Raw genomic sequence first — 27,725 nt, forward strand, 5'->3', positions numbered from 1 at the left:
AGACCTGAAAGGTTGTAACCAGGAGTACAGGGGGCTGCTTTAAGGCCCCCAAGTTCATAGGATCATACCTCCAACACCGGAATTGGTGTTGAGGTATGATTCTATCATGCTTAATACCAAACATGACCAGGTTCGGTGCAGCCACTTAATACTTAGACATCTCTTAATGACTGATGTCCACTATATGTCTTAAAATGGCTGACCGAACTTACACAGACTGGAGAATCAAGACCAGTGTTTGTATGGGTGTCCTGCATATTCAGGGGCACCCTCACACATATAACTAAGCACCCTGCTCTCAGGACTGAAGGGCCTTTCATAGGGGTGACTTGTAGGCTTTAAGTATATTGACCTCAACTATAAGGAAACGTATATCTGTTGTGAGAGGTGCAAACACCATATCATACAGGCTGCAATTGCAGGCCTATAGTTTGTGTTGAAGTGGACTCCCATGGGTGGCACAATACATGCTGCAGCCCAGGCAAGCAACATGGTGTACCTATGCCCTGGGTACCTTAGTACCATATACTAGGTACTTATAAGGGTACACCAGTAGCCAATTGTTGAGGTACAAAAGTACTTACCAAGGCCATTTTGGGAGAGATGGCACAGATGCTGGGGTCCTGATTAGCAGGATCCCAGCAAACTACAGTCAAAACACACTGGCACCAGGCAAAAAGTGGGGGTAACCATGAAAGCAAATCCTACTTTCCTACAGTCCTTCAGTTCCCAGATAGTTTCTGCACTTTAGACTGGGCTTCCCTCACTATTGGTGTCAGTGCTTTTCGTGTAACATTAGAATCTCTTGCCTTCACAACAATCATGTTCATGGTTATGGCACATCTTTATCGGCTGGGGAAATATTTATTTTCATACTCTGATGTCTGGCTACTGAAGGCGGTGTCTGACCACCTCCAGAACACCACCTGTTTATCCTTTGATCAGCAGTGTTCTATTTACCACTTCAAGATCCCAGCTTCAGCTAATGCTTTGCCTTCTCTTTCTTGAGGTGGAATTAGATTCAGTCGCCATTACGCCTTTCCTCCTCCTTACCATCTCTGGGGCATTCAGGGTCTGATTCTAATGTTTCAGTGCCAACAAGCATGTTTTGACAGACATTTTGCTGTGGGGGCCAGCAACATCTGAGCCCTTGCTTCCATTTAATGACCCCTTCACATAGACTTAGATGGCTACCTGTTCGAACAACATTTTTGGCACACTTGTTACCCAAGGGGTGGCCAGGCGACATAGATTTTCTCATCTTGCACCCTGCTCTAGAGGGTCGCATTGTACAGGCCTCAAGCAGTAAGATGAACACTAATTCTTTTCCAACTAATCCACTGGCTAGAAAATCCAAAAGCATTGATGCTTTAGGCAAACATGTTGTCTTCTGCCTACCCGCAATGCAATCCGTAAATGCAGTCTGTCTATTTGGTAGATGTACAAATGCCTGGGTGCAGTCAAGGAGCACCTTAAAGCCTCCCTGGCTTAGACAATCCATGACAGGCAGGACCCTCCCAAGTATTTTCAGAAATACTGACAGAGCTAAAACAAAACATCTATTCGTACCATATAGGTATTGTATTTCTACCCACTTGTATATATATTTTTCACATATTGATAAGCAACATAGTGAGTGACAGAGGGATCTTACTCCGTCCCGACGAAGAAGCTTTCATAGCTTTGAAACATGTTGACAACCCCAGGAGACCTAGCACATTAATAGCATTGGCTCTCCGATGCACTGCCTTTAACGGTACCAGCCTATGACCAATAAAGTTTGTTGAATCCATAAGGCCAGGTATTTTTTAACATCACTTTGCCATTCACCCCTGACCCTACTTCACTCACTTCAAATACACCTCACATAGCACTCACAAAGTTAAAGTGCTCCAGCGTAGTCGCCAGTCGCAGCACGCCCCATCCCGCAGCGGGGTGGGAAGACCCCGATGATGAAGCATGCCACCAAGGGACCTTTTGGTGTGTGGAGGGGTATTTTAACAAATACTGTATATGCCTTACATCTCTGGACATACAGTTAACCTCTTAGAGGTAGATCCATCTTTAATATAAGCACCTGGGATCTATTGCCCTCCTGACTAGTATTATCTGTCTGTGTTTTAACCTATTTTCGTATTCACTCGAATATCATTGGCTCACACCCAGTAGGCCATCTTTTTACGTAAAGGAAATGCACCACTTTTGCAGGAAACGAGAACTGGCAGGTGTCTCTTACACCTCTACTACCGAGTTATGCAGCTTTAGATAAGGAGCGTGAAGAGTCGGAAAAAGTTGAGACTGGGATTCTGTTATCTACAGGTGGTGGTAAGCGCCTCCCCCTTTGTGCACCCAAATCAGTGACCTATCATTGTGATTGGTGTTCTACTATAATATGATTATTTATTTTGCCAAATTTTTCACAAATCGTGTATCAGAAAATAATTGTTATGAACAACTCCGCAGATAATATGCATTACATGTATTAGATATTCAAAGAGCTCTGGGGTTTTAGATTGACAGAACTAAACCCATTCACAAGACAAAGCCGCTCTTTGATGTGTTCATGAACCCCATGTAAGAAATCCATCTTCCAAGTCGGGCCTTGTGAGGTTAGTTAAATGCAGTGAAGTGTGTTGGGTGAAGATAAAAGAAACTCTGAATTCTGTTCTTTAAGCTCATACTACGCGGAAAAAGGAGGCTAAAATGGCGACATACCATTCGCACATATTTGTGAGGCTGAGTGCGACATGTTCAACTCCACACACAAAGACTGGGTCGTATTGTGTGGATGTTCAAGCTCGCGTGCTTAACGCTTTATTTCAACCTTCTGCTTCAGCTGTTCTCCAACCGACAACCACCACTTTAGGGGGGCGTACACTGCTGTATATCCTCTACATTGCAGGGGGTCCAGCCGCAGCAGCAGGTGCTACAGACGAGACATTGTACTTATCATCTAAGTATGGTTTATGCAGTAGATTCACATGCTCCTCCCCGGATGTGAGCTCATGCGTCATATGCTCTCTCACATTCACGATGCACCTGTACACAGCTGTTTTTGAGTTTTATACAGCACGAACTCTACACGAAGGTATCAGGGCGCTTTACATGAGCACCAGTTGTGTTACAGAAGGACACATTCATTTTGTTAGGCACGAGGATATGAAGTGATTTGCAAAAAATCATAGCAGTTACTCGGGGCTTTAAGTGGGATGAAAAAACTGGGGTGGGGTGGTCCTCTCAAAGGTGCGTGGCCAATATAACTAAGGGCGTGGCTTAAAAATGCGTAAGCTATAAATCTGTGCTTACCATAGTGTGCTCCCCGACTTGTATTTTGCTGTTTCTGTCATTGCATCCAGATGTATTATACAAGTAACGCTATACCTACAAGTCAGGACTATTGGCTTTGTCAATAGTTGTTATTTGCATAAGATAAATAAGCAACAACTATGGCATGTGTATAATATTGTAAAAAACATCCACTTAATGCCCTGGTGACACCACAACAGTGTTGCTGCTCCCGAGTTTCAAAAAGAGAAGAAAAATCCAGAGAGAAATGACTCTTTAAAGGATTTCCCTTCCCCCTACAATGCCCACCTGGCATGACGTCATGCCGTAACTTCTCCACTAGTGAGAAGTAAGCAGTATGAGCACACGCACATGATGTGCCGCTGTCACTGCTGTCCGGAACAAACATTAAAAATGCAATAGGTCTCGCCTTTCATTGAGTTAAAGGCATTTGCTTTGCTATACAATACCATTAGCAACGCAAATGGCTTTAACTTAATCAAAGGTGAGACCTATTGCATTTTCAATGCTTGTTTACATTTGCCAGACCAATGATTTTTGTTATAATGAAGTTTATTAAACATTTGACTCACCTTACCTTCCAAACAGTTTGTGATGCTATAGTAGAACCGTAACTTGGTCCTGACATTCCTCAGGTGTACATCGTTGAGCCTGTGCTTATCTGCATCGCTTGACCTTGAAGACTGTCTTCCTAATCTTGATTGTTGTCGGAGTGAGCTGCAGGCATTTTTAGTCTAGCTGCCTTACACCACCCTTTTCCTGGGTAAGTTGGTGCTGCGGACTCAGATGGTCTCCTTACCAAAAGTCATGACTTCTTTCCAAGTTGTGCAATCAATCACTAACTGCATTCTTTGCTCTCACTCACCCCCTCAAAGGGCTCAAAATATTTACATTGACGATACCAAGGACCATCAAGTGGAGAATCATCTTTAAGTGGGGTTGTCGAGATCCAAGAAAGTGAAAGCTGTGCAGAAGAGGTCCATGTTGAGGTGTTTTAGATATCTAAATGTTGAAATTGAATGTGCATATAGGCCTTTCTAACATGAGGCTGATGTAAGATAATCTATTGTGAAGAGCTCAGAAATCTATTAAAGCAGGAAAAAAGGGGCATCTATAATTTTATTTTATTTTATAGGTTTTATAGAGCGCTAGCTAGCCCCGGGGGTATCAGAGTGCTTTACATACATAGCTGCATTACATAGCATGACATAGGGATGTATAAAGACATAAGCTAAACATTATAATTAGGCATACAGTACATAGCAGGACATAAGTGTGCACGAGGATATACGCAACACATTATATTTAGGCATACAGTGAAGGATGGGGGGGAGCTCCCGAGGTTGAAGCAGTCGAAATTCCACTTATACTAGGTTACTGGATTCTTGATTCGTTGACTTGGACGGTAAGGTATTTCTTGAGGAGGAGTTTCAAGCCCCTTTTGAAGCACGGGAAGGAGGGGTTATATCTGAGGTCAATCGGGAGTGAGTGCCATAATTGGATCCGACTCATCACTTCGACATGCAGGACATTTGGAGTCGCCAAAGCATCCCCATTTCTGTAGCCAAGATGGCATGTAATCCATGTGAAAAGGTGCCCTGTAATGTTGATATGCCAAGTTGGTCAGTGTCATGCACATTCTTTTTTGGTCCAATACCAAGATTAGATTTCCAATCTTTGGAAAAAGAAAGGTCTAGGGAGGGTGTGGTGGTAAGACCTGCCCTAGCAACAGTTCTCAGTTATATAATGTAATCTTCCTACCATGCTAGTGCAACAGCTAACAGCAGAAACTGTATTTGTCACCTGTCTTCCCTTGCTCAGACACTTTTGTGTGAGACCTGCATCCTTATTAGAATTGTATTGAATATAACTACGAAATATAACCCATATAAAACTCACTGTAGCTGGTTGCCCTTACCCAAGAGAGATTTATCTTTTATACCTCACATATGTAAATGTGGAATTATTTGGCAACCTTCCACTTGGGTATATTGGGAATCTGAATTGGGTGGGGGAACTAAATCCAAAATTCTTGTTCAATATTAAAATTAAATCATCAAAATTTGGAGAGTGTGCTGCTTATACCTCAATAAGTCCTTTTTGCAAAAATGACCTCTGTTGCCCTCTACAATAAGAACTATGAATTTTACCCCACTTGACCATGCAGATAAGGATTGTTATGTGATGTTATGAGGTCTGGCTGGTTAAATCTGTGTATTTGTGACATATGCTAGTTAGGAAGTGTACCAAATGGCTGCTTTTTAGATCCCAACTTCTCTGGACTAAACTATGGTTAATGAATGGATGCAAGGTGGCTGCTACTGATTAGTTAGCAATGTAGATTAGCGATACTATTTCTTAGATATTGATTGGCACGGATATATTGAAGGCACTTGATATGTCGCAATGGGACAATTTACATGGCTCGTGCAGCAAATAATTTTTATCCAAAATAAAATTACATTATTTTGATCATAATCATTATGGGAGATAAACAGACTGCCTCTCATTATGAACAATAAAATCTAATGGTCATAGGAAATTATTCAGACAGGTGCATCCTCTATACCAATGGAGCATATACGATAAGTCATAACTAAAAAAAACTTCTCTTTAAACCAGGAGGTCCAGTTTGGTTCTTAGAAGGCTGCATGTGTGCCACATTTCCAGGGGAGTTAACCTTTACAAACTGTTAATCTAAATAAGACTGATTTGCATAGCCATTGGTTGTCCTGGAACTCTGGTCTGCTTGTACCTAAATAAGACGACCGTGCATGAAATAATCTCTCTGTAATCTACAGCTTGACCTGATAACGCCGCTTAAGAATCAGAAATACATTGTCCATTAAACTCAACATACACTTATCGGCGAGTAGAACGCTGCCATCTCGCTGTGTGAAAATCCTGCTTTGGATACTATACGATACCAAAGGGGTTGATGGACGGAGCGTTTGAGAAAATCAAACACTCACCCCCAGTCAACTGATCTGGGTTTAATCCATCACCATTCTTTAGCCCACTCTGCCACCCCAGTTCAGACATGGCCATATGCAAATCAGTCTGGCCCTGTGCCTCATGGGAACAGTCCAGCCCGAACCGCCAAGCCATGTCTTCCCTGGACTGGAATCAGGCATCCTAGGTCCGGTTTCTGGCATTTCAGCCGTCATCAGCCAGGCTTGCTTGAATCCAGTGGCACAGTGAGCAAGGGACCCACGTCTGGGCATACCCTGCCAACTTAGGGCGAACAAAGCAATACCAAAGGGGATGCTGGACGGAGCGCTTGAGCAAATCAAACACTCACCCCCAGTAAGTTGATCTGGGTTTAATCCATCATCATTCTTTAGCTCACTCCACCACCCCAGTTCAGACATAGCCATATGCAAATCAGTCTGACCCTGTGCCTCATGGGAACAGTCCAGCCCGAACCGCCATTCCATGGCTTCCATGGAACGGAAACGAGCACCGTCCATTATCCCCTTTGTTATCGCTTGGATACTATAGACATTTCCTCTTAAACATAATGTAACTTTTGGTATCTGATTAGTACAAAATGTTATACTTATCTGGTCTGTGTAAGGATGTACAACCAGGGACCTCTAAAAATCACTTACACCACAGAAAAAAGGAAGAGAGATTGAGCCTTCCCTTGTTCGCCCAATCACTATACTACTCACTGTTCGAGAAGGACTGGTAACTAGAGGTAACCCGTGGACCAATTTTTCATTTATATTACCTTGTAGGACGTGGGCCAACCGGTCCCCTCCCGCTTCAAAACGTTTTGTTCAAATAAAAATGTAGAAAAAATATTCTTCACTAACACAAATGAGAGAGTTAAAATCTAAAAAATGAGTAATGAATGTCCCAATCTGAGAATCCCAAAAGGTTGTAAATACTGCCCTCACCCGCTCAATGCTTAATCATAGGGCCGCCGCGACACACTGGTGCAGGCCAACATCCAGGGAAGAGTGGGTGAGGGTAGTATTTACACCCTTTTGAGATTTCCAGATTGGGAACTAATTTTTTTATTTTCTGGCTTTTACCTCTCTCATTTGTGTAGATAAAACCTCCAAAAATCAGCCAACACGCATTACCGGACTCTGTCAAACACCCCTAGTACAGAGGTGAAAGTCCTGCCCGGACTTGAACCCGCTACCTTCATGTAGATCATGCCAGAGGTGACCTGCACGGTGCTTGTTCTCAGAAGAAGCAGATTGAAATGTCTCTCTATCTTACGATTTATTTAATATTCTCTCCCCCAAATAAATCATCAACTGCATTTGTTGTCATTTATCTGATGCATGCTTTCATCAATTAGTCTAGATGTGGCTCTGCCAAGCAAAGAGACAGTAATGCCATTTTTAACAATATTGGCTGTGTGGATTTTGTTAATTTGATTGAAAGTTATTGTCTTTTATTATGAGAATGAATAACAGAATTTAATTTGTGTTGTGACAGTGCCATTTTGTAAGAGATGGTTTTCCTTCTCTGCTTTAGATTTCTGAAATCAGTTTACTAAATGTTCTGCACTCAAAGTTTCCATGAAATGAGATCTTGGCTCATACAATAATGCACATTTATTTATTTCTCTCAGGAGTAGAAAGCGATACAACATTCTGCCGAATGGCCCCAAACTGCTGATGGAGGAGATGCCTGAGGAGAAGGGGGTACCTTTTTCTGTAAGCATGAGACATGCCTTTGTGCCTTTTCCAGGTAACTTTTTGTTCTGGTTCAAATTTGAATTAATGGGCTGTTGGGAATGCTAATCTTTCTCTAGGTAATTCTATATCTGGAGATGCCTTCTGTATGGATAAGTAGTGCTTGAAAGCCAAGTAGCAGTGCTACCAAAACTCATTTTCAAGAGCAAGCTTAACCCCTTCGCTGCAGGGGTAATTCCCCCGCTGTGCTGAGGGTTGGGGGGCGCGCACAGCACCCCCAGGCTCACGACGAGCTCAGCTCGCCATGAGGCACAGTGCTCATGTGCATGGCCACACCCGTTTTCGTGGAACGTTCAGCACAGCAGGGGAATTATCCCCGTGTGTGAGCGTTCCACGGCCCATGACGAGCTGAGCTCGTCATGAGCACAGGAACACCGTGCCTCATGACGAACTGAGCTCATCATGAGCATGCAAGGAGTTAAGGAAAGTTAGCCTATAGAAAATGTTTACATTTTCCTAAATGTTTATTTCTAAAAGAAAGATAAATATTTCAGAATTTTTCAGTCTCTTAATGCAAATCAAGATTTCAAGCAACGGTGTGAGTTGAAGATGTGAGGTCATGTATCTAATTTGTTTGCTTTGCAACCAGGAGGCCAGCATTCCAATACTTATTTCTTGATCCATTTCATATTATTGCATCACTTCTTTTCTTATCTGCCAAAGGAGTGGTAATATCTAGCATTAAAAATATATAATATTTCAAGACTTTATTGCATGATTCATAAAAACATTTGCAATCAATCAAATATAAAACAAACCACTTAATCTCAGACTAAGTGAAAAACAGGCTAATAAATACATCCTATAAAGTGTCAATGTGCCAGTATATAAAAGCAGCATAAAAAATATCAATTCAGATAAAAGACATTACCATTTCATATTGAAACATGGCCAAGGTGCAATATTATCTACTTAGTGTTGATATGCCTGCGTTACTATGGTTTGGAAGCAGGAATAATCTGAAATTCAAAAAGCCAGATAAAACTAAGAATAGATGTGCAGTAATTAAAAATAATAAAATGAGCGTAGTAAATTGTATTGACTTCATTCACCATTTTCCTGTTGTTTCAGTATATTCAATAATGATGGCAGAAATTATCCAGCCTGACATTCAAAGCTATGTTTAGTAGATTCAGAGCTGCTATTACGGCCTGCCTGCAAGACCATATATTCAGGAGGTTAAGTTGCTGGTGTAACTAACGTCTACTAGGTTCCAGTAGTGGGGGGCACAAACACAAAACATGGAGGAAGGATCCTCGCTTCTCGCTACAGAACCTGCGTTTCTCCTTGGGTGGTCGGGTTTGCCACTTCAATAAATGGTCCAATGTTGGCAAAGCCCCAAAAAGGAATCCCAGCAATCTATTTTTTATGTACCTTTGGAAATTTGCCGATAGGTGAGCTTGTTTTCCCGAGATGTTATATGTTGATAGTACCATCCAAGCTAGAGATCTCTGGGATAAAGCTTTTCGGTTATCTTGTCTGCGCAAAGCTTGGCATTTACCTTTGTCCGTGCTCGTTAATATCGATCATTCGCCAAAGGCTTGTAGTGTCGTTATTCTTACTGGCGTGAATAAGCTTTGCCCAGAAGACATCTTGTTTTGTTTTCTTAAACTCCCAAAGCTCTTTTTTCAGTTTACTCCTTTCTCGTTTTATTTAAATTTTTAACTTTGGACACTGTGGAGTAACTCCTAGTTGCCGCAGCAGCCTATTCACAAGCTTCTTCAAATGCCTCACTTCCGCTGTCTTACCAATACCGGTAAAGGATGGGCTTTATTACAGATTTTCCTAGGGTAATTCTTTGTAATGAATTTTGTCTATTCCAGCTAACTACTGGTAGGGTCCCTGTAACGCGGAGCGCGTTAAGCAAGGGGACAACCCAGAAACGGAGTGGTGGCAACTCACTGATGTCGTTTCATCACCTCATTCCCTACAGGAACCACAAGACCCTTGGCGAACCTACTCGGACGAAAATATCAGCGGTGCCTTTAAATGGACAGAAGAGTCTGAGGAAGGCTCCACCCCTTTTGACGTCCACTGTACCGGATTGGTGAAAAGGCCGGAACACACACAGTCGGCGTGTGACATCACCAAAGGAGAAGTACAGAGAGAGGAGAGGCGATTCGGAGGAGAAGAAGAAGACGAGACCAGCCGAGAAGCAGACGAGCCAGGAGGCCAACGATACCACGCTGCGCCCTGCCACACTCCCGAGGGAGGAGTGTGGCTGCGACAGGTACGGGAACGGTTCTCGAACTGGGTGGGGAGGAGGAGGGCGGTCCCGCGCTAGAGCTGGTTCCCCTACCTGTATTCCTTCCCGTTGTTTCCCGGTTCCTTCCCTCCCTGCCTTCACGCCCTTCCACACAAACTCGGCAATCACCCATAGGTCGTTTAGTTAATCACGACTCACCGGTGCCCTTGCACTTCCCTGGTTCCCTCGGGTACAAATCAGTACGAGGACGTAATATTAATACGGTCCTATTCTTTCTGTTTCCTTACGGTGACCACGAGGGGAAGATTTGGCTGCCAACCGGAAGACCTGAAGACTCACAGTCACGGAAGAAGGGAATCCCAAAAAAGCCACGACGGACCCCTCGGAATTTGCTAAAGAAAGACTTACTTTTCGCCAGAAAAAGCTGTATATGAAAATAAAGCCCTCACTACCCAAACGACGTCTCCAGTCTATTCCTGAGCCCTCGGTCACCCCGCTACAACTGGTGTCAGAAGTGGGATCCAGCGACCCCCAACAGCAACCACTGATGGAACAAGTGATTCAACACCTCATTGAGGGACAGGACAAACTAGAATGGGCCATAAAAACACAAATTTCCACGGCAGATGCGGACAGAGAAATGTTCAAAAGTACCATAAGTGCCCAACTCGAGAATCTTCAGAAAGTTGTTCAAACCCCTGGCCCCGCTACAGAACGCAGAGGAGTAGTACCACATCCTTCGGGAGTTTCCCTCCAAAAATATGTACAGGGGGAGGATCCCGATGCCTTCTTGTCAAATTTTGAAAGGGCCGCCCAAGCCTGTGGGTGGCCTCCTGAAAAATGGCCGTTCTTTTTGGCTCCGCTACTGTCAGGGGAAGCGCAGGCTGCCTATCAAGTAGCAAACCACGCAGGAAACACCCCTTACTCCGAAATCAAAGAAGTGATCCTTGACCACTTGGGACTGGACCCCGAAGCATATCGGGTGCGGTTCCGCAAAGAGAAAGGAGTCCACGGTGAAAACCCCAAAACCCTTTACCTTAGGTTGAAAATGGCAGCCGAGAAGTGGTTAAAACCCGATCAGCGAAGCAAGGAAGAGATCATGGATAGCGTTATATTGGAACAATTCATGGAAGCGTTACCTTATGGAACGCAAAGGTGGCTACGACAACACTCAGGACTCACAGTGGCTCAAGCAATAGAAATGGCCACCAATTATTCTCGAGCCCAACCCAGAACGTTTGCATGGGACTCAGACAAAAACGTAAAAACTAACGTAGCTCCAAAGCAAGAGAAGAAGAAACCTGAGTTCTCACAGATCCTGAAACCACGACCCCCAAGGATGGACCTCACTCCACTAAAGGGTCCCCAGTGCTTCGAATGTGGGGAATGGGGCCATATAGCCCGGATGTGTCCACGGCGGAAACCACCAGAAGAGCCGATGGAGGTTGGGTACATCCCAAGAGCCGTCATGTATACTGCGGAGATGGGCCCTTCCTTCTACGTACGTATAAAGATCAATAAGAAACACATTATGGGGTTGTTGGACTCGGGGTGTCGTCAATCAGTAGTGCAGGAACGACTGGTGTTACCCTCCCAGATACTCCCTAGGGAAACCGTGAATATCCGGTGTGTGCATGGTGATGTAAAACCATACCCGGTGGCCCAAATTGTTATAGAACCTCATCAGAGACCTCCGGTTAAGGTACGAGTAGGGGTGATAGGCTCCCTACCGGAAGATCTTATCATAGGAGTGGACAACCCTGAATTCATGTCTCTGTTTAGTGCCAAATTGAAAAACACCGCCAAACCAGCTCCCACCCTACTAACCACTGAACCATGGACCCTGGATAGGAGTTTTAGGTTCGCCCAAACAAATGACGCCACCCTATGCAACGCATGGAAATCCGCGCGCGACTCCCAGACCAACACTACGGTATGCTATCCCCGGTTTTTAATACAAAATGACCTTTTGTATAGAGAAGGGAACAAAGATGAACCTCCCCAATTGGTGGTGCCAAAAGAGTTTAGGGAACAGATCCTTTATTATGCCCACTCGCACCTCACAGCAGGTCATTCCGGGGCGGAGAAAACCACACAGAATATAACGAGGCACTTCTTTTGGCCTGGCATCTACAAGGAGGCTGAATGGTATTGCAAGAGCTGCGAGGTGTGTCAAAAGAAAACCATGACCAGACCCCAAGCGGTACCCCTACAACCAATGCCTCTTATAGGCAAACCGTTCGAAAGGGTCCGAATGGACCTCATAGGTCCCTTGCCCCGTACAACAAGAGGCCACACATACGCCTTGGTTATCGTAGATTACCATACGAGGTTCCCTGAGGCCTTTGCTTTAAGGACTCCCACCACGAAAAATGTGGCCGAAAAAATGATGGAATTATTTACCCGAGTGGGATTTCCCAGGGAAATCCTTACAGACCAGGGAACGCCATTTGTATCGAAAATGATGAAGGAAGTGTGCAAGTTATTGGATCTCCACCAAATAAAGACGTCTGCTTACCATCCACAAACAGACGGACTGGTAGAGCGATACAATCGCACATTAAAAACTACCCTGAAGAAAATGTTGTCTGTAGAAAACAAAGACTGGGATAAACTATTGCCTCTTGCCCTCTATGTGTTGCGGGCACAGGTACAAAGCAGCATTGGCTGTTCCCCGTTTGAGTTACTGTATGGCCGACAGCCGCGTTCTTTGTTAGAAATAACCAAGGAAACATGGGAGCAGGGAGGCCCGGAGGAACACCGTTCGCTCCTGGAATATACCCAGCAACTGAGATCAAAACTAGGGAAATTGAGGGATTTGGCTTATTCTCACTCCGAAAAAAGCCAACAAAAACAGAAGTTCCATTATGATAAAGGGAAGAGATGGCGGAAGTTGGAGAAAGGAGATTGGGTATTAGTGCTTCTCCCTTCCTCAACTCAGAAGTTCAAAAGTGAGTGGTTAGGTCCATACCCCATCATAGACACCATAGGGAACACCACTTACAGGGTGAAACTGTCCCCAAAGAGACAACAGACGTTTCACATAAACATGTTGAAAAAGTGGATTGGACCCCCTCCACGTTCGGCCCACTTTGGCTTACCAGTAAGTGGGAAGCAAAGTACCTTAAACCAGTTGCCCATCAACCAAGACTTGTCCTTGAACGAAAAAGAAGGTCTTATGAACGCTCTTCTACCTTTTTCCGATACATTCTCAGACACCCCGGGATTAACACATCTCACCGAACATCGAATAGAAACCGAAGAGGGAAAAATAATCAAACAAAGGCCCTACCGCATCCCTGCGGCCAGAAGAAAAGATGTAAAAAGGGAAGTACAAGACATGCTCCAACTTGGGGTGATAAGACCATCCAGTAGCAACTGGTCTTCTCCTATTGTCATGGTTCCGAAACCTGACGGGTCTACCAGGTTCTGTATGGACTTTAGGGCACTGAACTCCATCTCAGCATTTGATGCATACCCTATTCCAAGAGTTGATGAACTGGTGGAAAGAATAGGAGAGGCCAGATATATCACAACCCTCGATTTAACAAAGGGCTACTGGCAAGTACCCCTGAGAGAAGAGGATAGAAAAAAAACGGCTTTTTCTACAGAGGAAGGCTTGTATGAGTTTAACGTTCTTCCGTTTGGATTACACGGAGCTCCAGCCACCTTTCAAAGGCTGATGAACACTGTACTAGCCAACCACACTGCATACTGTTCAGTGTACTTGGACGACATTGTTATATTCAGCAAAACTTGGGAACAACACCTAGTCCACCTACAGAATGTCTTGCGGGCCCTTACGGAGGCAGGTCTCCATGTGAATGCGAAAAAGTCAAGGGCTGCATATCCCCGGGTGAGATATCTTGGGTTTCTGCTGGGCGATGGTGTGATAGCCCCACAAGAAGACAAAGTAAAGGCTATCGTGCAAACACCCTTTCCGACAACAAAAAGAGATCTACGAGCGTTCCTAGGCCTTATAGGCTATTACCGGCGATTCATAGAGAACTTTGCGGTGGCCGCCAGTCCCCTAACCAACCTGCTAAAAAAGTCTACAAAACCGTCACAGTTGACACAACCCTCTCAAGAGGCCAGGGAGGCGTTCGACTCCCTAAAAAGGGCCATAACAACCAGCCCTGTCTTACTACCCCCTAATTTTGACAAACCCTTTTCCGTAGCCACGGATGCTTCCAATACGGGACTGGGGGCCGTGTTGTCTCAGGAAGGGGAAGACGGACACGAACATCCTATACTATTTCTCAGCCGAAAACTCCATCCCCGGGAACGAAATTACCCGACCATCGAAAAAGAATGTTTGGCCATTCGATGGGCCATCGATAAACTGAGATATTACTTGGAGGGACAGACTTTTACTTTGTTCACAGACCATGCCCCACTCCAATGGATGCAAAGGAACAGATCACAAAATCCCAGGGTGCTCCGTTGGTTCTTGTTTCTTCAACCTTTCTCCTTCATAGTCAAACACAGAAAAGGCAAAGAGAACTGCAATGCGGATTTCCTTTCCCGAACACCTCTTCTCCCCGATCGGGAGATTCCAGGGGGGGAGGAATGTAACGCGGAGCGCGTTAAGCAAGGGGACAACCCAGAAACGGAGTGGTGGCAACTCACTGATGTCGTTTCATCACCTCATTCCCTACAGGAACCACAAGACCCTTGGCGAACCTACTCGGACGAAAATATCAGCGGTGCCTTTAAATGGACAGAAGAGTCTGAGGAAGGCTCCACCCCTTTTGACGTCCACTGTACCGGATTGGTGAAAAGGCCGGAACACACACAGTCGGCGTGTGACATCACCAAAGGAGAAGTACCGAGAGAGGAGAGGCGATTCGGAGGAGAAGAAGAAGACGAGACCAGCCGAGAAGCAGACGAGCCAGGAGGCCAACGATACCACGCTGCGCCCTGCCACACTCCCGAGGGAGGAGTGTGGCTGCGACAGGTACGGGAACGGTTCTCGAACTGGGTGGGGAGGAGGAGGGCGGTCCCGCGCTAGAGCTGGTTCCCCTACCTGTATTCCTTCCCGTTGTTTCCCGGTTCCTTCCCTCCCTGCCTTCACGCCCTTCCACACAAACTCGGCAATCACCCATAGGTCGTTTAGTTAATCACGACTCACCGGTGCCCTTGCACTTCCCTGGTTCCCTCGGGTACAAATCAGTACGAGGACGTAATATTAATACGGTCCTATTCTTTCTGTTTCCTTACGGTGACCACGAGGGGAAGATTTGGCTGCCAACCGGAAGACCTGAAGACTCACAGTCACGGAAGAAGGGAATCCCAAAAAAGCCACGACGGACCCCTCGGAATTTGCTAAAGAAAGACTTACTTTTCGCCAGAAAAAGCTGTATATGAAAATAAAGCCCTCACTACCCAAACGACGTCTCCAGTCTATTCCTGAGCCCTCGGTCACCCCGCTACAGTCCCCTAGAAATGTATTATTTGGCAAAAATGTAGCACAACTAGTCCATACGAAATTGTTGGCTGTAACTCAAAGCTATATTTACCAAAGTGTAATCCAAATGTGAGACGCATCCTTCTGGTATCTGGATCCATGCTAGGGAATTATCTCTAGAAAGCCTGCCTTTAAGGTCGCTCAGCCCCACTGAGGTGCAATAATCGAAAAGTTTTTTGCCAAGTTTGTCAAAACTTTTTGTCGGTGGAAAGGATTGAGCTGGAATTTCCCCTCCAGAGTTTAGATCCTGCAGGTCCACTTCATCTTCTTGAATATGAAATCGATACAAATTGAAATCTCTTATTATAATTATATCTACTTCTGAATGGGCATCCTTCAATTCCATTATGAGTCAACACAGCTTCTCAACCCCAATTCTTTATTCATTTTTGTGGGGTTTAAAAAGATGTTAAAAAAATAATAATGTCAGTGTTTCTTTCTCACTTCCAACAATGCATGGCATTTAGCAGTATATATAAAGACTTGCCTATAATTGATACTTCAGCTTTTACTATTTTAAAAGTGTTCATGAACTTGCCTAATGCAACTCGGTTGTTACCACAGCAGATTTGACCTCCATAGGTAACTTTGAATCACCATGGTACACTGCAAACAAATTATATAGTCAATCAATCCGGATTTTTGCAAAGCCCGTGTGGGTCTCAAGGCGCTGAGTGGAGGACGGGGGAGGGTGGATCTGCAGTTCAGTCAAAGAGCCAGGTCTTGAGGTCCTTCCTGAATTGCGGCAGCGATGGTGATTGCCTGAGGTGCAGAGGCAGGGAATTCCAGGTCTTTGTTGGCCGGTAGGAAAAGGATCTTCCTCCAGCTGTGCTCTTGCAGTTCCATGGGATGGTTGCCAGTGCCAGTTGGGCAGAGCAAAGATGTCTGGTGAGAGTGTAGTAGGGGAGGCGGTGGTTGAGGTATGCAGGTCCGGTGTTGTGGAGGGCTTTGTAGGCATGCGTGAAGATCTTGAAGGAATTTCTTTTGTTGATAAGTAGCCAGTGAACGTCTCTCTGGTGGCCGGTGATGTGGCTGCGGCGTGGGATGTTCATGAATGTGTCTGGCTGAGTGTTCTGGATGTTCTGCAGTTTCTTTTGGAGTTTCTGGGTGGTGCCGGCGTTGAGTGCATTGCCGTGGTCGAGTCTGCTGCTGATGAGCGCTTCCGTGATTGTTATCCTGGACTCAGTGGGGGTTCACTAGAAGGTCTTATGAAGCAGGCAGAGCTTGTGAAAGCAGGAGGACGAAACAACATTGATTTGACAGTTCATTGAGAGTGAGGAGTCCAGGATGATGCTGAGGTTTTGTGCGTGATTCGTGCCGGGGGGGAGGGGGGTTCCGAGTGATGTGCACGCCACCCGAAGTCATCCCAGGCAGAGGGGTTGGAGCCAAGGATAAGGACTTCAGTCTTGTCTGAGTTAAGCTTGAGGCAGCTGTCCTTCATCCAGGTGGTGACTGACTTCATCCCGTTGTGGAAGTTGCTCTTGGCGGTTTTAGGTTCTTCTGTGAGGGAGAGAATCAGCTGGATGTTATCGGCATGGGAGACCATGTTGAGTCCGTGGCTTATGGCGATGGCTGCCAGCGGGGTCATGTAGATGTTGAGGGTGGGGCTCAGGGAGGATTCTTGAGGCACTCCACAGCTGATCTCTGTGAGTTTTTGATTTGAATGTTGGAAGTCTGACTTTCTGTGTTCGGACAGTGAGAAAGGAACAAATTCATTTTAGGGCTTTGTCGCGGATTTCGGTTTTGTGGAGTCTTGCAGAGAGGGTGTGGTGTGGTGGGAGACAGTGTTGAAGGTGGCTGAGAGGTCCAGGCGGATGAGGGCAGAAGTTTTGCCATGGTCAGGGAGGGTGCGGGTGTCACCTGTAGAGGTGAGGAGAGAGATTGGGAGAGGTCCAGCATGTGGTTTGTTTTGATGAACTCGGAGAGTTGGGCGTTGATGGCTTTCTCTATGATTTTGGCTGGGAAGGGAAGCAGAGAGATGAATCTGTAGTTCTTGAGGTCCGTCAGGGTGGCAGAGGGTTTCTTTAGCAGGTGGTTGATCTCGGCGTGTTTTAAGTTTTCCGGGAAGGTGCTGGACTCGATGGAGCAGTTAATGGTGAGGCAGAGTTCGGGTGCGATGGAGGTGCCGGCTCTGTTGAAGACGTGGTGAGGGATCCGAGGGAGCGCCAAAGTGGATGCTCTTCCTGATCCTGGGGTGTTATCAGGGGAGAGGGTGATTTAGTTGGGCAAGGTCTGCTGTGGTCTGGAGCTATTGAGTGTGGTGGAGGGTGCAATCTTGAGATGGGGGAATGCCTGCTGTCTCTGTGCTGGGTTTGGCGAATTCTTTGACCAGGGCAAAGAGTTCTTTGCTGTGGTGTGCATTGGTGTTGATACGTTCCTGGATGGCTGCTTTCATTGTTGTTCTGATGAGGTAGTGGTGTGCGATGATGGCAGATTTGAAGGTTACGTGGTCTGCCATAATCTCGCTGCTCCCCTATCTTTTTTCGAGCCGGTTATAGGTGCGCCTGGACTCTTGGAGGGCGGGTGGAGACCCAGCTGGCTTTCTAGGAGGGCTGCTTGCCTGAGTGATTCCTGATGGGAGCCAGTGTGTTGGCGCAGTTGGAGATCCAGCGGTGAATGCTGAGGTGTTGACGTCCGCGGATATTAATGGTAGGGTTTGATGAAGGAGAAGGAGAAGTGGATGCAGTGGTGGTCAGTCCAGAGTGGCTCGGAGGTGTAGCTGATGGGTATGTTGTTGCTTTGCAGAGTAGATGTAGTCAAGCGTGTGTCCTGCTGAGTGGGTTGCCTTTGTGAACAGTTGTTTGAGTCTGATAGTGGCGAGGTTCTCCGGTTGGGATGAGGTGTTGTGGTTGTTTAGGTTGTCCAGGTGGAAATTGAGGTTGCTGTGGAGCATGTAGTCCATTGAGGTGAGAACGTGGTGAGCGGTGAAGTAGACTATGGCTTTGCTGAAGGTAAGGGGAGAGTGCGGTCCGGGAGGTCTGTAGAGGAGGGTGCTGCGGAGCGTGGTGTTCGGGTTGGTCTGCAGCTGGAAGTGGAGATGCTCCATGTCTGGTAAGGATTCGTAGGTTGTGAGGCAGAGGGTGTTTTTGTGTACTATGGCAACAGCTACTGCCGGCATTAAGTAGTGTGGCGGAGGGCTGGACACCTGGGAAGCAGGAAAACTGCACTGGAGGGGAGCGGGTCACAAGGGTCAATCAGTGGCATGGGTACAGAGGGGGCAGGAAGGCACAAAAGAGGAGAAATATGACAAAGTGAAGAAACCGATAATAGATAAGAAAAGCAAAAGAAAGATTGATAAGAAATACAAAAGTAAGGTGAAAAAAGAGCAGAGGAGCAAACAGGCAGAAAACATAGGGAAGAGAGCAGCAGCAGAACAGAGATGCTCCCCACTGGATCTGGAGATAAAATACAGGGTCCTAGATTCGACCCCTGCCAGTTTTATTGCTCACCAGAAGTCAGACTCTGTTATAACATCAGCGGTCCCACACAGATTGAAGAACATGATCAGGCCATCATCAGCCCCTCCTGACAGAGAAGGTCGCCAAATTGATAATCTGAAAGAAACACGTAGTGATAGATTCCTTACCTTAGATTACCCATAGGCGTCAGACTGGATCCGGAAAGTTTTTCATCAGCAGTACCCCTGCACGTTCGTAGGCGTCTTCGTGCTGCTCCACGTGCGTCTTTGGCATCGTTGGCACTGAGATGACGTCGCTGGAGCTACTTAGACGCGCCCACGTGCGCTGATGTCAGTTCTTTCTTTTTCCGCGCCAGCAAGCGCAGATCCGGGAAGAGCAAGTACCCTCAGTCACTTTTTGACTGAGTTTTTCGAGGCCTTTTTGTCTCTTTTCTTTTGAGTTGATCGACTCCTGGTGTCGTAGGGAAGCCCGGCTTCAAGAACTGCTGGGACTGTCACCGCATGATGTTGGTGACGGACCCGCAACGCGTGTGTCTCTACGGCCTGGGGCGTGACCACGACTCCAAGTCATGCCCCCACTGCCGGGCTATGGTGCCAAAGACTTTGCGGGAGCGGTCCCGAAAGTTGCTAGAAGTCCGGCAGTCGGCTCCACGCCGCTCAAGGTCCTGGTCCTGAGGGAGGTCGAGGGACCGGTCGCGGAGCCGTCACCATCGTTCGTCTGGATCTAAGTCTTCACACTCGGGGTCAGGTAAGTCGAAGCATTCCAAAAAGAAGTCGAAGAAGCGTCATTGCTCCTCGACTTCCACTGACGCGGCTGAGGGTGCGGGTGGTGCCGCCCCCGTGGCACCGGTGGAGCCTGCAACGTCACCGCCGGCCTACCCTCCATTCCCGAGTCCGTCGGCGAAGCCTGCTCAGGTGCAAGAGTTTCTTCCTGCCATGACCCAACTCTTTTGGCCGCCTGGCCCTCCGGTGTGCCTTCGGGTCCCGCGGGCCCAACTGGGGGTCCTGTTCTTCCATCGCCGCTGGCTCAGGCCCCAGCGCCGCCACCGGCTTTGGCCCCGATGCCACAGGACCCCCTTTGATCCAGGCTCGGATCCCGGGTGACACCGGTTGACCTCATAACACCTCTGAGGACCCTCTCACACAACAGTGTGGTTATGTTTCGGACTGGGCAGAGGATTTGGGGGATGCCAGTGGTCTTGACACCTGACCTGACCTTGGCATGCTGTCTCCTCCTTCAGTGACTACGAAGGAGGGACAAGTTATGCAGTGGTGTTGCGTAGGGCGGCCGAGGCCCTCCACTTTGAACTCCCTACAGTGGCCGTCAGGGCTAACCTCCTGACAGAAGTGCTTCAGCCGGCGGCAACCTCTTCAGAGCCCTTGCTGCCTTTTAATGATGCACTTTCGGACGTTCTTTTTGGGCACTTGGTCCAGGCCCGACACAGGGGCTCCTGTGGACAGGAATGTGGCCAGACGCAATCGCCTGCTCTGGATGACCCCCTCTTTCTCTCCCAACACCCCACTCATGAGAGCTTGGTTGTCCAAGCCTCTGCTTCGCAGAGCACGTTCCCTTCCGCACCTTCGGATAGGGAATCCAAGAAGCTGGAGCAGCTTGGCAAGAAGCTGTTCTCTGCCAGCTTAGGGTTGCGGTCGGTGAACACTGCATGCCTCTTGGGCCATTATTCCCACTCTGTGTGGGACACGGTTGCGCAGGTGCTGCCTAACTGTCGGTAGGAGGCCCAGACAGTACTCTCCTAAGCTAGTGCAGCTCGGAGGGACGCAGCTACGTTCACCATCCGTTGTGGGCTTGATACCGCCGACTCGCTTGGCAGGGCGATTTCCACGATGGTGGCGCTTTGGCATCACGCCTGGCTGAGGACTACTGGCTTCTCAGGGTATGTCCACAACACTCTGATGGCCATGCCCTTTAACGGCATTCACCTCTTTCGCAATAAAGGAGATAGCTCGTTGGATCGCTTTAAGGACTCCCGGGCTACGGCCAAGTCCTTGGGCCTGTCTGCCACTCGCCCTCCTCCGCCTTCTATTTTTTGCTCCTTTCGTGGCCATCGAAGGGGTGCCCCAACACGTTCGTTCCAGAGCCACAGGCCTGCGCAGCAACAACCTCAGCGCGGACGTGGGAACCGTCGAGGCGGTTCTGGGGGCTAGCGGGCGGGGTCAGTCCACCTCCACCCGTGCAACATCCACTGCAAAGCCTTCCTAGTCCGACCTTTCAGGCTCACCAAACGCCAGTGGGCGTCAGAATTCGCCATCCTCTCCCCCACTGGCGCAGCATCACATCAGACAAGTGGGTGCTGCAAATTGTCCGAAGGGGCTACTCCCTCCCCTTCGAGACTACCCGTCCAGCCATGCCACCTCAGTACCACTGCATGTCAGGGGACCATCTTGCGCTTCTTCAGCAGGAAGTCACGGCCACGAGATTGGATGGTATTATTGGACTCGCAGGACACATATTTCCATATCCCTGTCCTGACAGTCCACCGGCGTTACCTGCGGTTCACGGTAGGCCATGAGCACTTTCCGTTTACCTTGCTCCCCTTCGGCCTTACCAGCGCCCCTCGGGTGTTCACCAAAGTGATGGCGGTGGTCTCAGCTCATCTGCACAGATCAGGGGTTCCAGTCTTCCCCTATCTCGACGACTGGCTGTTGAAGGCAGGCTCGCCCCAGGCAGTCGTTTCCCACCTCCAGACAACGGCCGACCTCCTGCATTTGTGGGGGGGTGGTCTCTCAAGGGGCGTAGCCACTGTAACTAAGGGCGTGGCCTAAAACTCAAGCTAAAAATCTGTGATTAGCATATTATGCCACCCAATTAGTATTTTGCTATTTCTGTCAATGCATCCAGATATGATACAACAAGTAACATCATACCTACAACAAGTCCGAACTATTAGCTTTGTCAATGGTTGTTAGTTGCATAAGATAAATAAGCAGCAACTATGGCTTGTATATAATACTGAAAAAGCTTCCACGACAATGTTCCTGCTCCTGAGTTTCAAAAAGAGAAGGGAAATCCAGAGTGAAATGATTCTCTTTAAAGGATTTCCCTTTCCCTACAATGCTCACCTGGCATGACGTCATGCCGTAACTTCCCCACTAGTGAGAAGTGAGCAGTGTGCGCACTCGCACATCGATGTGCCTGCTGTCACAGCATTGAGGACAAAAATGGACCCCCAAGGCACAAAACAGAGCCCGATAGCAACGCATTTCGAGGCACCCTGTAAAAAAACTGCCGGTGTGCACCGGTGAGACCCGGCCCACTTAAAGACCTGGTTTCACCTCATGGTTGCAGGCACTAATTTCAGCGGGTCACTCTTGCTTTTCATTCTTTGAAAGTAAATAAATGACTGCCATTGAGTTGGGTAACAACAAACAACGTAATTCAGTACCAGCATGCCACAGGGAGTGAAAACACACTTTAGAGCTGCTTTTAGGTCGAGCCTGGGCAGCTCATGCGCTGCTCTGCGACGCATGCAGTATTCAAGTATGGAGTAGAAGCCCCGCTCACTCTCCGACCATATTTTTCATTGGCTTGCGTCATTGTCCTTTGTAAAAGCTGGCTTCTGATTCGTTAATAGGCTTGTTAGTCCCTCCTTAGTACCGCCTTGTCTTCATTTGTAACCTCCCATGAGGACTGGCCCTTTTACTTCTGTTGTTACACAGTATGTCTTATTTAGTCTGTAAGCACTATTTACTTTGATAAGTTTCTCCTACTGCAGGCACGACATGCTTTCCGGCAACATTCAGCGCACTTTCACTTACCAAGCAGCCCCGGACAATGGCGGTCGCTTCTTTGAAACGATATGGGTCTCACATTTACAAGAGTTTCAGCTATTGGCATTGTAAATGACAATGCCTTTTATTTATGTGTTAATTATCAAAACAGATAAAAGGCATTGTCATTTACTCAACTCTCGCAAATGCGAGACCGTTTGCATTGCAAATGCGTGTTTATGACCGCAGTTCTATAGACCCTGCTACTGGTCCACTCTTTCTTGCTGCTGTTTTCGCCTGCAGTGCTCCACATCCCATGCAGCCACCACTTGTAAACATCTTGGAATGGTATTTCCCATAGTGCATCATTGTTTTGCTGTTAGAAGATGGCCAAAGTGGTGCTTCTGATCCTGGCGGCTATTTTGGAACTTTAAAGCAGTGATGCACTATGCACAGGACGTTCCAATGGTGTGACCATGTCTGTGTTTATGTTTTTACTTATCTTTAATGCTAGGCTATGAGAGGGGACTTTTTAAAAAAGTGTATTTGTTTAAATTGCCTTGCATATTCTCTGAGTTTTTGTGTGTTGTATTGTTTTTTACCCACTGGGATGTCAGCTGCCAGAGGAATGGAAAAAAAGCTCAGACAGGAGGGAATGAACAAAGAGACTTCTGCTGTAATTCAAAACCTGTTGCTTTCACAACCTAATTACTTTTGGCATAAACTACTACACAAAAAACATACAATCAATCTCTGTGCAAGTCTGAAAGGTTTGTCCCTAGCTTCCATGCCTCCTCTGGAGGAGAGAAGTCAACCAAACTTCTACGTTAGAAGATATTTATAGGTGACATTGTAGAAAGTCTTAAGAACCGGACAGATTATGTTTTGCAGATGTATGATCGTATGTTGAATGTCCAAGTTGTTAGCAAATTGAGTTTCCTTTTGATAAGGTAAGTATTTTTGCAACCAGTGTGGTAATTTGCGAACGGATCAATGTACTGATAAGTCGGTTCACAAATGACCAATTCCTAGTGGGTCATGATTTGACCTCCCTCATGCATATTATTGAGGTAGCTCACATTTTACAACCCACTAAGAATTGCAGCCAACACAAGAATGGTGGCCAGCTAAGGTCAGCAGACCACAGTGTCTATGACTCCTTTTAAATAATGGCATATTTTTCTTTTTAGAAATACAATCCGTTTTTAAGTGTTTGGGGGATTTTTTAAAATCTAGGTTTGGTCCATGGACCACTTCCTACTCCTAAAAAACGCTTCTGTCCACTTTCACAAATGGTGATGGGGGAACCCATTGGACTCCTTCCTGTTTGCGAATGGCTTACCACCTTTATTGAGGAGACGGTAAAAGATTAATGTTTTGCGACCAGAATTTAATTGCAAAACATTAACACATGCCAATCTGATTCAATATTCGGAAGGGACACCCTAATCACACTTTTTCCATATACCGAATCCCTATTTAGTTGCAAACCTAAACTGAAATTTGGGACAGTTTGGGCTCTGAACTTCTCAGGTCAGGATTGTAGCAGTGTCTTGTACTATGTTCTATGATCAGTCCGAGAATAATAAACTTGCTTTCAGGAAATTAATTTCTGGCCTCTTTAGCTACTTTGAAATTCTGTTTGTGGCCTATGAAATTCTGGTCTACTACATCTGTATTTTGCTTTTTCTGTAAGGTCTGTACAGGAGTCTAATTGCTCCTCATTTCTGAGTGTCTAAGGACCTGTCAGCATTCAATGTGCATGGAGTCTTAAGTATATCACACATAGAAATATTCCTTCTTTTCTGAAGGTGGACTTATTTTGGCTGCAGACTACTCTCAGCTGGAGTTGCGAATCCTTGCCCATCTCTCCCAAGACCGCAGGCTCATTCATGTGTTGAATGGTGGGGCTGATGTTTTCAAAAGCATTGCCGCTGAGTGGAAGATGATTGATCCAGAAGCTGTGAAGGATGAGGTCAGACAGCAAGCAAAACAGGTAAAAAGAGAGTTGTGGAGGCATTAATTTTGTGCTTGACTTTACTGGCAGGATGTGCTGTTAGACTTTTTAACTTACTCACGGAGGTAGATCATTTTGTATTTTAATGCACCGTAGATCTGTATGACTGTTTAAAGGTTACTTTGTTTGCTAATTTTAGAATTTTGATCTAGAAAAGCACCTGTCCTTTCCTACCCACCAGGTAACAGCGGCAACATTAAAATTAAAACAATTTGCATCTTTTCATTTTTTTTTAATACTAGATTTTTCTTGATCACATTTGCAAAATATACACAAATGTTCACATTGTTGCATGTTTCATTCGAGGAATATCCTCAGGCCTCATAACGTGGCAGATCAAAGAGCACACTCAATATATAGCCATGCTAGGTTGGCCATAGAAAGGTGTGTGCATAAGAAGCATAAAATATCCAGGTTTAGTGAAAGATGCAACTAGTTTGAGAGTACGAAGTTATAAAAAGCACATGTAGACGAGGCACATTTTTGAGCATATTTTTCTAATGCCCCTGCTGGAAAATGATTCAGAAAAGGGGGTGGTGATGGACAGAGCATCTGAGTTAAACAGAACACTCATACCCAGTCAAAAGATCAGGGCTTGATCCATCACCGTTTTTTAGCTCACTGCACCATCCCAGTTCAGAACCTGGCTACATGCGAATTAGTCTGTCCCTGGCCCAGTGCATCATGGGAACAGGGCAGACCAAACTACCAAGCCAATTCTTTACTGGAAAGGAAACAAGCTTCCGGGGACCGGTTTCTGGCATTGCAGCCGTCTTCGGCCCTGGTTGCTTGAATCCTAATTGTGCAGTGAGCAAGGGACTCATATCTGAGCATGCCCTGCCACTCCTATAGTGGCCAAAACGATTCAGAAAAGGGGGTGGTGATGGACAGAGCATCTGAGTTAAACAGAACACTCATACCCAGTCAAATTCAGATGCTCTGTCCATCACCACCCCCTTTTCTGAATCGTTTTGGCCACTATAGGAGTGGCAGGGTATGCTCAGACATGAGTCCCTTGCTCATTGCACCATCAGGATTCAAGCAAGCCGGGCCGAAGACGGCTGCAATGCCAGAAACTGGTCCCCGGAAGCTTGTTTCCTTTCCAGTAAAGAATTGGCTTGGTAGTTTGGTCTGCCCTGTTCCCATGATGCACTGGGCCAGGGACAGACTAATTTGCATGTAGCCAGGTTCTGAACTGGGATGGTGCAGTGAGCTAAAAAACGGTGATGGATCAAGCCCTGATCTTTTGACTGGGTATGAGTGTTCTGTATAATTCAGATGCTCTGTCCATCACCACCCCCTTTTCTGAATCGTTTTGGCCCCACTATAGGAGTGGCAGGGTATGCTCAGACATGAGTCCCTTGCTCATTGCACCATCAGGATTCAAGCAAGCCGGGCCGAAGACGGCTGCAATGCCAGAAACCAGTCCCCAGAAGCTTGTTTCCTTTCCAGTAAAGAATTGGCTTGGTAGTTTGGTCTGCCCTGTTCCCATGATGCACTGGGCCAGGGACAGACTAATTTGCATGTAGCCAGGTTCTGAACTGGGATGGTGCAGTGAGCTAAAAAACGGTGATGGATCAAGCCCTGATCTTTTGACAGGGTATGAGTGTCCTGTATAATTCAGATGCTCTGTCCATCACCACCCCCTTTTCTGAATCGTTTTGGCCACTATAGGAGTGGCAGGGTATGCTCAGACATGAGTCCCTTGCTCATTGCACCATCAGGATTCAAGCAAGCCGGGCCGAAGACGGCTGCAATGCCAGAAACCGATCCCCAGAAGCTTGTTTCCTTTCCAGTAAAGAATTGGCTTGGTAGTTTGGTCTGCCCTGTTCCCATGATGCACTGGGCCAGGGACAGACTAATTTGCATGTAGCCAGGTTCTGAACTGGGATGGTGCAGTGAGCTAAAAAACGGTGATGGATCAAGCCCTGATCTTTTGACTGGGTATGAGTGTCCTGTATAATTCAGATGCTCTGTCCATCACCACCCCCTTTTCTGAATCGTTTTGGCCACTATAGGAGTGGCAGGGTATGCTCAGACATGAGTCCCTTGCTCATTGCACCATCAGGATTCAAGCAACCCGGGCCGAAGACGGCTGCAATGCCAGAAACCGGTCCCCGGAAGCTTGTTTCCTTTCCAGTAAAGAATTGGCTTGGTAGTTTGGTCTGCCCTGTTCCCATGATGCACTGGGCCAGGGACAGACTAATTTGCATGTAGCCAGGTTCTGAACTGGGATGATGCAGTGAGCTAAAAAACGGTGATGGATCAAGCCCTGATCTTTTGACTGGGTATGAGTGTTCTGTTTAATTCAGATGCTCTGTCCATCACCACCCCCTTTTCTCAATCGTTGTGGCCACTAAAGGAGTGGCAGGGTATGCTCAGACATGAGTCCCTTGCTCATTGCACCATCAGGATTCAAGCAAGCCTGGCCGAAGATGGCTGCAATGCCAGAAACCGGTCCCCGGAAGCTTGTTTCCTTTCCAGTAAAGAATTGGCTTGGTAGTTTGGTCTGCCCTGTTCCCATGATGCACTGGGCCAGGGACAGACTAATTTGCATGTAGCCAGGTTCTGAACTGGGATGGTGCAGTGAGCTAAAAAAAGGTGATGGATCAAGCCCTGATCTTTTGACTGGGTATGAGTGTTCTGTTTAATTCAGATGCTCTGTCCATCACCACCCCCTTTTCTGAATCGTTTTGGCCACTATAGGAGTGGCAGGGTATGCTCAGACATGAGTCCCTTGCTCATTGCACCATCAGGATTCAAGCAAGCCGGGCCGAAGACGGCTGCAATGCCAGAAACCGGTCCCCGGAAGCTTGTTTCCTTTCCAGTAAAGAATTGGCTTGGTAGTTTGGTCTGCCCTGTTCCCA

General features: G+C 46.7%; 1 protein-coding gene across 2 annotated transcripts in view; it reads left to right on the forward strand.

Moving 5' to 3' along the window:
* The window catches only part of POLQ (DNA polymerase theta), a 478,304-nt gene that overhangs the window by 351,260 nt on the left and 99,319 nt on the right, over nucleotides 1-27,725 (forward strand). For both annotated transcript variants that reach the window (XM_078656637.1, XM_078656638.1), the window contains 2 exons: nucleotides 7,898-8,016; nucleotides 24,653-24,837. In XM_078656637.1, coding sequence (XP_078512763.1) covers nucleotides 7,898-8,016; nucleotides 24,653-24,837 — 304 coding nt within the window. The remainder of the gene's footprint in view (nucleotides 1-7,897; nucleotides 8,017-24,652; nucleotides 24,838-27,725) is intronic.

The sequence above is a fragment of the Lissotriton helveticus genome, chromosome 8, assembly GCF_964261635.1.
Source record: "Lissotriton helveticus chromosome 8, aLisHel1.1, whole genome shotgun sequence".
In the NCBI taxonomy this organism is placed as follows: domain Eukaryota; kingdom Metazoa; phylum Chordata; class Amphibia; order Caudata; family Salamandridae; genus Lissotriton; species Lissotriton helveticus.